The sequence below is a fragment of the Hippocampus guttulatus genome, chromosome 6 (assembly GCF_054856545.1).
Source record: "Hippocampus guttulatus isolate MCC_2025c chromosome 6, RoL_Hgut_1.0, whole genome shotgun sequence".
NCBI classification, from domain to species: domain Eukaryota; kingdom Metazoa; phylum Chordata; class Actinopteri; order Syngnathiformes; family Syngnathidae; genus Hippocampus; species Hippocampus guttulatus.
In genome coordinates this window covers 21,510,850-21,524,119 of record NC_141266.1, presented here as the reverse complement: position 1 = coordinate 21,524,119, position 13,270 = coordinate 21,510,850, and the positions used below count along the sequence as shown (strand labels likewise).

Below are 13,270 nucleotides of genomic sequence, written 5' to 3'. Positions count from 1 at the left end.
GTGCGTTGAGGATGCCAAAGTGAGTCTGCAGATAAGCTTATACAACACGGTTCACTAACCATTCTTTGAAGATTTAATTGACTATTTACACACAAGTGTTACGATTCAAAATAGGGAAATAAACCTCGGCTCATACCAGCAAGGCAAACACACACTGCGGTGGGTTTAGGCTAGCGTTGTGGCTTGCGCTCCCTCTCTCATCTCAGCACGTCACAAAACTGGACCACTTCAGTAGCGCGGCGGTTGGAAGGGTCTCTTCTGGCCGTGGAAGGGACCGCCTGCGAAGGGAGGGCCAGGACGCTTGCTGCCGCGGAACCTCCCGCCGCCTGGCTCGTTAAAGTGTCGCGCGTGCTGGCCTCGCTGCGGAGGTCTGTGCGGGTTGGGGACGGACAGCATGGGGGGCCTTTGAGTAGGCAGCGCCAGGAGGGGCACCGGACTGGGAGGGTGGTTGCGGGGCTGCCCGCTTGGACTCGCTGGGGGTTTTTGCCCAGGAGGCGCGGCGGATTGAGCCAGAGCTCGTGCGGGCGCGCCTTCGACCGCGGGGGACGTTGGTGTCGAAGGAGACGTGGGCGGAGGAGGCTGCAGATTTGGGGCCTCCTTCACCCGGCCGAGGAGAGGCGGAGGGGCACCAGGTGCGCCCGGGCGGTGGATAGGGGGTGTATGGTGGGCGGCAAAAGGCTCTTTGACCGTGCCGGGACGAGGCAGTTTGGGAGGCTCGCCCAACAATGACAGCAGTGGACGCGGTGAGGACCTGCTGCCCCTCAGGCCTCCTCGCTCCACACCGTCATGTCTGCCCGGGGGCGGACCGGCTTGCATCCGGTCGACGGGTATGCAAATTCCACCGACCATGACCCCCGAAGGAGACATGGGAGGCGGGGGAGGTCGAGGTATAGTGGGGGGCGTGCCAAAGAAATGGGGTGAGGGAAGAGGCGGGTGTAGGAGGTGGGAAGGGGGCGGAGTCTGCAGACTATCACCATGGTAAAGCATTTGGAAGGGGATTTGCGGTGGAGGCGGAGGAGGGAGAGGGTGAGGGATGGGAGGGGGCGGAGGGGGGTGAGTGAGGAGATGGGGTGGGGGTGGCATGGCGGAGGGCATGTCGCCGCTTCCTCCCTGGCCGACGCCAAGAGGGAGGGAGATGGCGTGGGGCGAGGCAGAATGGGCTTCCATGTACTCTTCCTCTTCGTACCACATTGACCCGCCGGAGCGCGCGCCGGCCCCTCCCCCTCGCCGAGAGTCTCGTCCAATCACGCGGATGCTCTCCACCGTCTTGATTCTCTCCCCTGCGGTGGGCTGGTTAGAATAGCCCACCGTCTCAATGGGCGCACCCTCAGTACAGGGGGAAACGAGGGTCTCGATGCGATGGTAGCCCCCGCCGTCCTTGGCGTCCCTACCTGGCGACTGTCCACCCTTGAGCTTGTCCTCCCTTTTCCCAATCGCACCTCCTTCTTCGGAGCCCGCGCTTGCTTTTCGAGAGCCGGCCGAGAGCCGTCGATCTCCCTTCGCCCTGGCGTTGCCTCCTGCCATCGCAGCCTGGCTGTGTTGCGCATCTTTCTTCGCCTTGGTGAGCTCCTTACTGGGTGCGGAGGCCATCTGCTTCCTCTTAGTTTCGTCGCTCCTTTTCGCACCTCCATAGCACGGGGAGGCGAAGTCGCCGTCGTTGTTACTTCCCGACGGCGTGATCACAGCGTCCCAGGGTTCATTGCGATACGCCGTGGGTGAAAGGTTATTGCTGCCAGAAGACCCTAAAGACTCGGCCAGGCTCCCGGGCGCATCCATGATCTCGTCTTGGGTCGGGGTACCGGCAGCCTCGTCACGCACCGGCGTTCCGTCCACGCGATCGGGACTGGTGTCACCTAAAGCCAGTGTGAAACCGGGATTGTCCTGCAAGAAACTGTTGATTTTGGATTCGAGGCTGGGAGGAGCAACTGCAGCGGCGAAGCGGGGAGGATGGGGTGGGGGAGGCGGGGATAGCTGACGGTCCTTCTCCCAGACTCTGTTCCTGCTCGGCGTGTCTCGCTTAAGACTGTTTCCCATGGTGGATTTCGGTTTCAGAGGCTTCGCTGCCGCTGACAACGACGCGGCTGCCATTTCTGGGGAAGCTCGAGTGGGCTGAGCAGAGTTGGTCACAGTGTGCAGGAGAGATGACAATGCTATAAAAAGATGAGGATAGATTTTTAAAAAAAATTGAAAAGGGAAGAAATAAAAAAATAAGGTAATTTCTTGCTTTTCACAGACGGTCCAATACTTTTGGATACCTGGTGGGTTTTTTTTGGACAGGGCGCTCAGTATGCCTTCGGGTGTGATGTCAACACGTGACAAAATATTGGCAAGAGCGGGGCTTGTCGGAGTGGCTTTGGAGGCCGCGGACTGGGTGGAAGGGGTGCTGGCTGTACCTGGAGATGGCCGGGCTGAGGGGCTGCCTGCTTGGGGCAGACAAGAGAATGAAAGAAAGTCAATTAACTCATTCCCTCCCAAAGACGTTTTTATACGTCTTTTCAGACTTGGTCCAGAATTGGCTGGTAGTGAATGAGTTAAATACCAATCGTCCTGGAAATGCATTCAGTAATCATCAAAAGGATCATTTAGGCATCCAGTTGCGTTGGCGCTTGCCCACTGCCAGCCAATTACGCAAGCAATCATTCATGCTCGCAATCACACCTATGGACAAGTTTGTGGGCGGAAGCTTAAGTACCCAACAAACACGCCAAGTCCAAACAAGAAAGTCAGCAGTGAGATTCAAACAAGGATGTCCAAACTTTGAGGTAGACATGCCAACCGCAATGCCATTTGTACACAAGTAAATTTACGATATTCATTCATACCCGTGCGTCAACAAACGAATCCTACGACTCTCATTGTTGTGAACTGAAGTTCTATCTCGGGCAGTGGCACTCTGGGGAGAGCGCACAAAAGTATTGAACCGATTTATTTTTTTTAAAGCCGATTCAGTCCTGACGTGGGCGGTTGAGGAACAGAGGACTTTCGCGGCAAAACCAATTTCACGCATTGAAGCTTCTGCAACGTCAAACAAATTTGCCAATCAACCATCGGTTCTGTCAATGTTGGCCATGTCCCCACAAGGCCACGCGAGAAACGGGACGTCCACCTCTCAGGGAAAACGCATGATCGAATGAAAGGAGTCAGAGATCCGTGGCGTGGAATATCAAAGCAAAGACATCATTCTGCGTGACAGCAGCACTGTATTTACCGTTTCATGAGAAACTAAGACTATATACATACCCCACGCCACACACACACACACACACACACACACACACACACACACACACACACACACACACACACACACACACACACACACACACACACACACACACACACACACACACACACACACACACACACACACACACACACACACACACACACACACACACACACACACACACACACACACACACACACACACACACACACACAGACCTACCTGTGTTCTTCATGGCGGCCGTGAGTGAACTGAGGATGGAGCTGATCTTTCCCAGGTCCACCTTGGCCATGTTGACTCCCAGAGGAGTGGATGGCGTTTGAGAGGCAGAAGTGGGTGTGGCCGGGGTTACCGTGGAAGCACCGTTCGCCTTTGAAGCTTTGGTAGCTGTGGTCGGAGTTTTGGAATCTGCATCTAACTTGACGTCAGGAGAGGAGATCTCGCCCGTCTTGCCACCTGCTGATTCCCAGAAATGGAGAAATGCGTTTTCAGGGACGCGTTTACTGTACAGTCAGGTCAGAGGATGAGGGCGGAGCTCGCAGGCTAACCAAGTGTTAGAGAAGAGCGCTCCTCTTCGTCAGACACGTCCATGTCTTCCCTGCTGTCGCTCGGCAGGTCCCCTTCGTCCATGGCCTTGCCGTCCAGCTCCGGGTCCACCTGCGCTCTGGCGGCACCCGTACCCAGGAGGGGGGAGTCTGAGCCGGTAGGGGAGGGAGCATCTTCGGACGGGGAGGGGATGGGCGAGTCTTCGGGCCCGGGTAGATTCGACTTGAGGGAGTCCAGTTTCCTCTTCAGACTGGCCACACGGTTTGCAAAAGCACTGTATGCCTGCGCATGTGGACAGAAGAGGATGCTGTGGTTGTCATGTCATGTCCCCCCCAACCCCCCCAAAAAATTGAAACATTGTTATTGTACATATGACAAAGGAGACAACTTGTTACCACACGTCACGCGGGGTGAATTTATTGACATAACCTGCATGAACACACTTAACCTGATACTTTGGCTGCGCGCAATTGGACTCAAGTTGCGTTTTAAGCACGCATATCGAAAATACTGCGTCAATGGTGCCTTCACTTACTTTGGGACTTGGAATGTTATACTGAGCACCATGTGAACTCAGCATTGTTTACAAACCCATCAATTGATCATTTAAAAGGTGGTTGTGATCATGAATAAAACTTTCATACAATGTGAACACAAGATATGACAATATTATTGCTCGGATACAAATTTGAAAGCAGTCTGGTTTTGAAGGATTGCCAAAACGAGCCCAAAACGGCAGCTTCAAATCATATCGGCAGACTTCATGTTGCCGGACGATTTTGAGGGATTGGATTCTCAAAGGAATTCCGTAGGGGCGCTATTGATGGGAGCAGCAGTACATTTTGACGGATTTATTTGGCCTAAGAATAACAAAAACAAACAAATCATTTCAAGAGAACCTTTGCGCCACATGTTGCGGCCCTCGCAACACCACCACGAGAATGAACACTCACATTAGCCACAATCTTGACCTCCTTGTACTGCGTCTCGTAGAAGATATCTGCGTTCTCCAAAGCCTCCAGCAGGGGGGGCCCCGTCTTCAACTCCTCCTCCAGGAAGCCAACAACCTCCTGCAGCTTCTGACAGCCGTCCTCAAAGTCCTTGGCGAACTTGTTCCCTCCCGCCTTGTCTGAAAACCATTTCAGGTTCCAACACAAAGCGGCGCCACACTCAATTCAGAGACAAAATTGTAGACGCAAGCGAATGCGGTCGGATCAATTCGAACCTTTCAGCCTCTTGAGCGCTTCCGTGCTGCAAATGTCCAACCTGAGAGCTGTGAGCTGCTTCTCCCGAAATTCCTCTTCTGCAACCGCCTGCTTGTATCCTGACAGTTGCTCTATAAGCGAGCTGGGCTAAAAAACAAGAGACCGAGAACCACAACATTTGGCTACCACTGAGCACAGGCAACGAGCAACGAATGCATGAATGTCTGTGCGAGACTTACGGCAAACTCTTCAACGATCTTGGACTTGATTGCAGCTTTGGTCTTGGCTGGAGCAAAGCATTGAGAAACACACATTAAAAATATGCCTTATGCTGAAGCTAAAATGTTACAGTGGACTCTCGAATGCAGAGGTGTCCAAACTTTTCCCCCGCGAGGTCCGCATACAGAAAAATCAAAAGGAAATTCTTCAACTGTGACATACTGGACACAATAAAACTAATCCATTCATCCAACCAGCCATTTTTTTAAACCGCTTATCCGCCATCAAGCAATTAAAAAAATGTCCAGATATTGTACATTATTGTATTTTTTTTAACCCAAAAATTACAACATTAATGCTCTCTGTTAAATAGTTGAGAATTTTTCTGAATTTTGGGGTGGTCCAATGTCCGGTATCACACATTTAGAACCAAAACAACAGCAGGAGCGAAGAGGAGTCCGCTTTCACTCTCAAAACCTGGAAGAGCACTCATGTGAAATGTTCACAAATCGCACTTCAACACAAAGTGGAGCGAAGCAATTTTGCTTCCAAAATGGATTTCTTTACTCACTGGGGCCAAATTTTGTTGATATTATAACTTGTCAATAGTTTGCATCTTTGTATTATAGACTTTGTAAAAAAACTTAACGGAAGAGATGCCTGTGACCATACATTTTGATGGCTAATTTGCTGTCCCACAAATTGCTGAAAATTAAATTAACCACAAATGTAATAATCTAATAATACAATTACACCCTTTCAAATGCAATGGATTCTTATATTTCTACCTAATATGAATGTCAATATTTATATACTGACCTCCCTAAAAAAAAGGAAAGAAAAATAGACTGTGGGTGAGCAAAAACTGCACATGAATGAAAATCTCAACCAGAAACAATCTTGGGAGTGGGGGGGATTAATAAAATGACACACAGCCAAAACATACAATAAAATGCTCCATCAACAAACAAAACGGCAGTCCAATATTGCACATGTCGGCACAGAGGTATCTAACGGCACATCCCTTAATGCACAGGTGTCTAACTCAAGGCCCGGGGGCCAGATCTGGCCCGCCACGTCATTTTATGTGGCCCGCGAATGCAAATCATGTGTGCCAACTTCAATGATCCTTGCTAAAATCTGTACCGAAATGTCAAAGTGTCATGTGCAACCACGTTGAGATTTTGCAAGAAATGTGTTCCCCTGTTTACAACTCACCTCAACAATAATTAGACAAAACAACAAATAGTTTAATAGTAGTAATCCATCAATTTGTTGTAACACATGTATTTATACGGTTTGATGATTCAGCATTTATTCAGTTTCACCGACATAACTCCAAAGTGGCCTGCGACACAAAAATGTTTGACACCCCTGCCTTAATGTTTAACACTACCAACCCAGTTAGGAGACTTGAATAAAAACAATGTGGAGTAATAGTGCAAAACCGTTTCATATCAGTGATTCCCGAAAGAGGCCATCAACAAACCCGAGCCAAGAACACCAACATGTTGATTTTGTGTCACATAAGGCCACAGTTGCCTGGCCAAGGTCCATGTTGCACTTTTAGGAATTGCATGACAGCCCCGACCAAATGCCCCCCCGACCCCAAAAAAGTACGACACGCTTACCAGTCACGGGTGGCGTCTCTCTTCCTTTTTCCTTTTCCTTGACCTTTTCTTTTTCCTTCTGCTTCTCTCGATCTTTTTCCTTCTTGTTCAAGTTGACTTTCAATTGGGTGAGGAGCTCCTCAGGGTACACGCTGCGCTCCTCCCAAATTGACAAGATCCTTTCCACGGACTTGCGCACCTTTGCGTCCCTGACGACATGACACGCAGACACGCGCATACATGCCGGTTTCAATGTCGTTCAATCAGAGCGAGATTCGGAGGAACGCGTGGACGAGAAGATTGTCGCTCACTTGATGAGAAGGGCGGCGTTGGGGAGAACGTCAGCAAAGGCGGAACGGAACACAATCGCGTTCTTTCTTTTGCAGTTCTGAATGACATCATTGGCAAGGTAGAAGAGATTCAACCGATGGTTGTTGTCAGCTGAAAGAAGAAACACAAACAGACTGGCAAATATAGTGACAAATATAAAAAGGAGTCCCCACAAATAAACAGAGGACTTTCGGGTAGAAATGCCGTTTTTGTTTTCCCCCGCACCATAAGGCGTTTTGGAGAATAAGGTGCACCTTTAATGAAGGCCTATTTTAAAACCGTTTTCATATGTAGGTCGCAATCGTGGCTGCGGTTGTGTTATGCATTCACGAGATGGAAGGACCCTGAAGGGAATACAATACAATACAGCTTTATTTATATTGCGCTATCACAACGGCTGCAGCTGTAACAAAGCGCTTTACAGAACAATTCAAATACTACGTCCAAGAAAGCGGAATATTAATCCATACAGAAGGTGCAAATGGATTATCAGGCGCATTGTCGGGCTTTTGGGAAGATGGAATGCTTTTAGGTGCGCCTCATAGTGCAGAAAATATCGTACTCAAATTATTCTGTCCACCATTCTTGGCTGTCACTATCGGATATTTTTTACAATCGAGCAATCGAATCACACGATAGAATTTATTCTGCGATAACATTTCTTGTTAACTCATTCACTCCCAAAGACGTTTTTAAACGTCTTTTCAAACTTGGTCTAGAATTGGCCGGTACTGAATGAGTTAAATGGTGTTGCCCCGCACCCCATTAGTTTTTATGAGCAGATTGTTGCCTGCGATTGTGTAATGATTAAATGAATCGTAAAAAGTATGTAATATTGGTCAATAGAATTTCTATTGAAGGTTAAGACCTTTTTTTATTTCAACATTCAGCACTTAATCTTTCATCAGATTGCTGACTAGTTGCGCCTTGAAACAAGTGGGCCACGACGACGCGCACCTTTTTGGCTAGAATTACACATGAAATGGTATGAAAATGACACGGCGATTGGTGTGACCCAAATTCTCTCGGAAGGGATTGACTCAGTAACCTTTTTAAAACCGACAGCGACTTCTTGGGTAGCGATGAATGCTAAAAGGGCTACAAGTTTGGTATCCACTTGCAGAACCTGAACGCACCCGACAACATGTCATTACAGCGTATGCATATCTTGGCTGCGAACGATGGTCACAGTCGATGAAGAAAAAGCAGTTTATCCACGGTGATTACAGGTACAAACGTCCTCAATACTTCGGCGAGCGTTCATCGTGACAGCCTTCTGCCAGTCACGTGTGGTGTCAACAAACCCACACGAGACCGTGAAGCAGTAAGGCACATATGTCAGATGACAACAACAATGCAAACAAATCAGCATTACCACTTCCTACACATCACAGAGTTTCATGAAACGTGGTACGATAAACGCGTGAACATCACACACGCCAACGTGCGGGAAAGTAAGACTGTACCCCGTTTGTGACGTACAGAACATCTTTCGATTTCAAGAACGGATGAGCGCCCGAATGGAGAAGCACAACTCGCTGGCGTCTCATTGAGCAACATTTTTTTTTTCCATTTGTCTCCCGTATATTAAATTCATGAAGCATGCAGCCAAACGTACCCCCTTAATGAGTGACCGCTGGACAACTTTGCAAATGCTTTTTTTTGGTTATAAATTTCCATTTTCAAATTATTTGACCAGAGAATGCAACCACCAGTTTGGGGGGGGGGGGGGGGGGGGGGTTGAGGCATGCCTGGCGCTGCCAACAGTGGATGATTACGACTGTACAAGGGGAGTCAACTGAAAAATTACACGTGAGACGGTCGTGGTGGCTCACACACTCTCATAGTCACACGCGCGCAACAACATACAATGGCAGCCCAAACAACAATACACATTTAACCATTTCATCATTTTAACCATGCGAGATGGGGAAAAAAAAAACACGCAACTCATCTCAATGTCTGGTAAGAAGGAAAGCTCACTAGATGCTAGCGCGGCAGCGTTCACGTTGCCTTCTCAGAACCCCAGCGGCCATTTTTGGTCACCCCCTCCCCATGACAGTCATGACCAGTCAAATCACAGCATATGCAACTCATACAAAAACACATTTTATGAAATCATGATGATGTTACAAATGGAAATAATCCTTCAGCATTCGGTGGGTAGAAATGCCGATTCATCAATACAGTGCAATTCAATATCGATTCTGCAAATACGCCTGAATCGTTTCCCCAACCTGGCCACTGAGGGGCACTTTGCATGAGATTCCTGTTGTATGGCCAGAAAGCACATTCAACCAAAACGACAACAACAACCACAGAAGCAAGTAGCAGCCAAAGCAGAGGACTGTCAATGTCTTCTCTAAAATCTGACCATTGGGCTCTAATTCCCCTGGAAATTGACAATCGCAAGATCTTTTGGAAGCTGCGGCAGTATTTAAAAAATAATAATAATCCCCCGGAAATTGACAATCGCAAGATCTTTTGGAAGCTGCGGCAGTATTTAAAAAATAATAATAATCCCCCGGAAATTGACAATCGCAAGATCTTTTGGAAGCTGCGGCAGTATTAAAAAAGAAGAAAAAAAAAAGTCCAATCACGCGACAAACCGGAGCAACCGCTTCTATCGAGACCACCCGGTCGCCGTGTAACCAAAAATCAAAACTCCATTTCCTCATACGAGATGCAACTCGACAATTCATTTGTCCGCCGCCGAGAAGCTGTCGCCGAATGCCATGGAGAAGGTTGAAGCCGGAGACGCTCCAACGGCGTGATTTCCAATAATTCCAACACATCACAAGTATCTGTCCCAAAGCTGTGTCGCGTGATGACTGGACTTACAAAAGCGACTGACCCCTCCGTGGCGATCACTTCTCATTTCATGTCCAACGAGTGGGTATGAGTGTCAAATGGTTTGCACGCCAGAGCCCCGCACAGAAGCCACACAAGGAGCAATTTAGCTGACAGAGGCAATAAATGAAAAGTTCAGTTCTACGAGTCCCTACCGGACCACCAGGGGCCGCCGCGCTCATAGCGTCGTCTTTAGTGACCCCCCGAGTGACCCGCGGCATGTTTGAAAGCCAGTGGCACTCAGAAGACAGCGTAGTTGCTTTTCAAGACCGCGAGTTCAAACCCAGCTTGGATCAAAACATCGCAAAAAAAAAAAAAAAAAAACAGTCAGGAGAGGATGTGAATGAGAAGAACGGCAAATATTTTGAGATGTAATACATCATTTGAATGTAGCTGACGGGGTACGAAAAGCTTGCTCCTCCATATTTTGGACAAAAGCTTTTGCCATTTCACGCATATGAAATTATAAATATGGTTACGCACTGTTCTATATATATATACAGTATATATATATATATATATATATATATATATATAAAATAGGGAAAAAAAACCAACACCGTGAACACTCAACTTACGAATGCCCGTTGATTGAAGGATTTGAGTTTCGCAGACATTCTTTGTAGAAAAATGTTGGGGGTTTTTTTTTTTTTTGGTATTATTTTCGGTATACGAACGGTCTTGGCGTGGACGAGAGAATGAATCGATGTTGTGCTTCTCCTTATGCTGCGTACCTTATTGGCCACGTTCACAACACTTTGCTGTCAACTGAAGAAAAACAGTTGGATCCCTCCACGGCGGAAGGCGGACATCTGTTGCGTAGGTAGATGGGCGTTCTGCCTCCGCATCCGCAAATCACAAACGATTGACACGGTTTCAAAACTTTTTGCACTCTGCGAGCGTCGAGTAACATTGATAATGTATGCACTATGGAAATAATTGAATGGGGAAAGCGGAGAGAGTGCAACAGCAACTTGTGTGCCAAGTGAGAAATTTGATGCACCCCAAAAAAGGGATTTCAATGTTTTTACTTGGTTTAAAAACCACTGCCCCACTAGCCATATCAATGGCACCATGTTGGCATAGTTTACGTTTATTTCAAAAAAAAAAAAAAAAAAACAGCTTCAGGACAACTTACATGTACCCCCCACCCCCTTAATACATTGGATCGGGACTTGGCATCAGCAGATTGTCAAAATCAGGTAACTCGAACTCTGATGAAGTAATCTGATCGGAAGATCCCTAATATTTGTAAGTGGTGAGGGACCGGAAGAATTCAAATTAATTGGACGATTAATTGGTGATCCGCATTTGCCTTTGTTGAAAATAAATAAATAGTAGGGCCTTAGTAATCAAACTGCGACAACCAGATCAGCGGCAATTATGTCAAAAGTTGCAATAATATAACTTGGCATCCTGCTCAGCGTTGCTGCCGTGACGGTGCAAAGTGCGGGTCACTGTGCTTCGTGCGTTCCATCAAGCATGCACGTGTAGAAAAGCAAACCATAGGATCAGAACATGACAGACAAAACTTTGAAGTCTTCAAATGTTGACAGCACAGAATTACCACATTGACAGTTGAGCACCTGCAAAACAGAGAGACAACTCAAACATGCCCGAAGGTAACAAAATGTGAACCAGCCAAAAAAAATAAAAAAATAAAACTCTCAGACTTCAGACAAAAGTCCTGTCTCACTCGGGCCCTGAAGTTGCCTCTGATACTTGAGCTACAGCTCTCAAATAGTTAGTATTTGGATATCCAACTGGGACATCTTTTCATTTTTATTTAAATACATTTTTTTGTACTTAAATGGGAAATCAACTCCAGAAAAAAAAAATTAACAATATGTTCTATGTGGCCCCACAAGTTGAAACCCGGCATTCCAATTTACATCAGAATGCCGTTTTTATTCATCTGAGGGGGGTGGCCATTTTGCCACTCACTGAAAATGACATCACAGTTGCTCGGGGCTCAGCTTGCAAAGGTCACATGCCCAAACTCAGGAAACATTATGCCAAGACTGAATCCAACGTGCTTCTGCTGTGAATCCTTTTGCCTCCATTGCTTCAAGACATGATCAAATCAATTCCACACAACTGTGGCGATTCTTAAGCAATTCGTCGATTGTCCACCATGCTCATCTGTTCAACCCCACCGACAACCAGATTTCAGGCCTGCCAAAGAGATGCTGCATGAGCTCAATTGGACATTGCTCACCTCTAACAACCTTGATGAGATGGCAAAGCTCACCATTATTTATAAACGGCTGAGTGAGCTGTTTTCCTTGCAGGGGCTTGACCAAAGCTCCGAGAGAAGTCATGTACCGTTTATATAGAAATGACTATCCTTACGTTATCGTATTCCTTCAGCTTTGCCGGTGCAAGACTACAGTTGCTCAACAGCTAGGACACTGGGTCCCATCACGTTCAGTGATGCATGTGAATCCACGTTGTATATAATCATCCGACCACTTCTTTTGGCTACGAAAACCGCAACATTGGGAGACCTAATACTGTGCTCTGATCAATCTCTTGCAACCGAACCCCTCCGAAATTTAATTGGAGATCCCTAATCTCGTCCAACAAATTACATGTAGCCCAATCGTTGAAAACGAACACATAAACAGGTGCAACAACAAAGAACCCATGCTTCATTCACGACTGGCAATCCAAATATGGAAGACCAAACACTCATAATAACGTCACTGAAGAAGACTTGCATTAAATGTCACTCAAGACGTAACTAGCAGGCGCTCGAACGGCGGTGGGGAGTGTTGAGCGAAGCAGGGGCCAATCCATGACAAGAAACAAACGTTTGGACCTGGAGGCCCCCTTGTGAGCAAGCTTGCAGCCAACTGGAAGCAGATTGTAGCTTTGGCTTGATCATAATTAGCGGCGCTAATGTTTTTACATTGAGAAATCCATTCAATCTTCACCGGGCGAATTCAACGCGGTTTTCGAGTTCCACACGAATTAATTTCTGCGCCAATTTGTGACGTCTCGGGACACAAACGTATTCGAATTAGCTTTAGCATAGTTTAGCTTTTAGCTTAAGCTAGAGCCCGCTCAGGCTACTCACATTTCTTCAGCCACTTCATCCAGTAGCGCACGACGAGGCCGCTCTGCTTCTTGTTCTCGATGCACCAACCGGAGATACTCTGGATGGACTCCATTGTGTTCGATATTCCTTGAAAGCGGCGATCTAGAGAGGCTTCGAACGCGGCGTTGGAGCTGCGGGCTCCGTGGCCGCTCGCAGCTCCGGAACCGGCGGCCATCTTTGCAGG

General features: G+C 47.5%; 1 protein-coding gene across 6 annotated transcripts in view; it reads right to left on the bottom strand.

The window, feature by feature from the left end:
- The window catches only part of rprd2b (regulation of nuclear pre-mRNA domain containing 2b), an 18,563-nt gene extending 5,293 nt beyond the window's left edge, over positions 1-13,270 (bottom strand). For 2 of the 6 annotated variants that reach the window (XM_086112996.1, XM_086112998.1), the window contains exons 1-10: positions 13,066-13,270; positions 7,118-7,247; positions 6,828-7,015; positions 5,217-5,263; positions 4,998-5,124; positions 4,726-4,901; positions 3,775-4,054; positions 3,449-3,685; positions 2,256-2,423; positions 137-2,150 (exon numbers count right to left, since the gene is read on the bottom strand). In XM_086112996.1, the coding sequence (XP_085969122.1) occupies positions 229-2,150; positions 2,256-2,423; positions 3,449-3,685; positions 3,775-4,054; positions 4,726-4,901; positions 4,998-5,124; positions 5,217-5,263; positions 6,828-7,015; positions 7,118-7,247; positions 13,066-13,261 (3,471 nt within the window). In that variant the 5' untranslated portion in view covers positions 13,262-13,270 and the 3' untranslated portion in view covers positions 137-228. Of the gene's footprint in view, positions 1-59; positions 2,151-2,255; positions 2,424-3,448; positions 3,686-3,774; positions 4,055-4,725; positions 4,902-4,997; positions 5,125-5,216; positions 5,264-6,827; positions 7,016-7,117; positions 7,248-13,065 lie in introns of those variants that run through there. The other 4 variants (XM_086112999.1, XM_086113000.1, XM_086113001.1 and 1 more) reach the window with 4 other exon arrangements.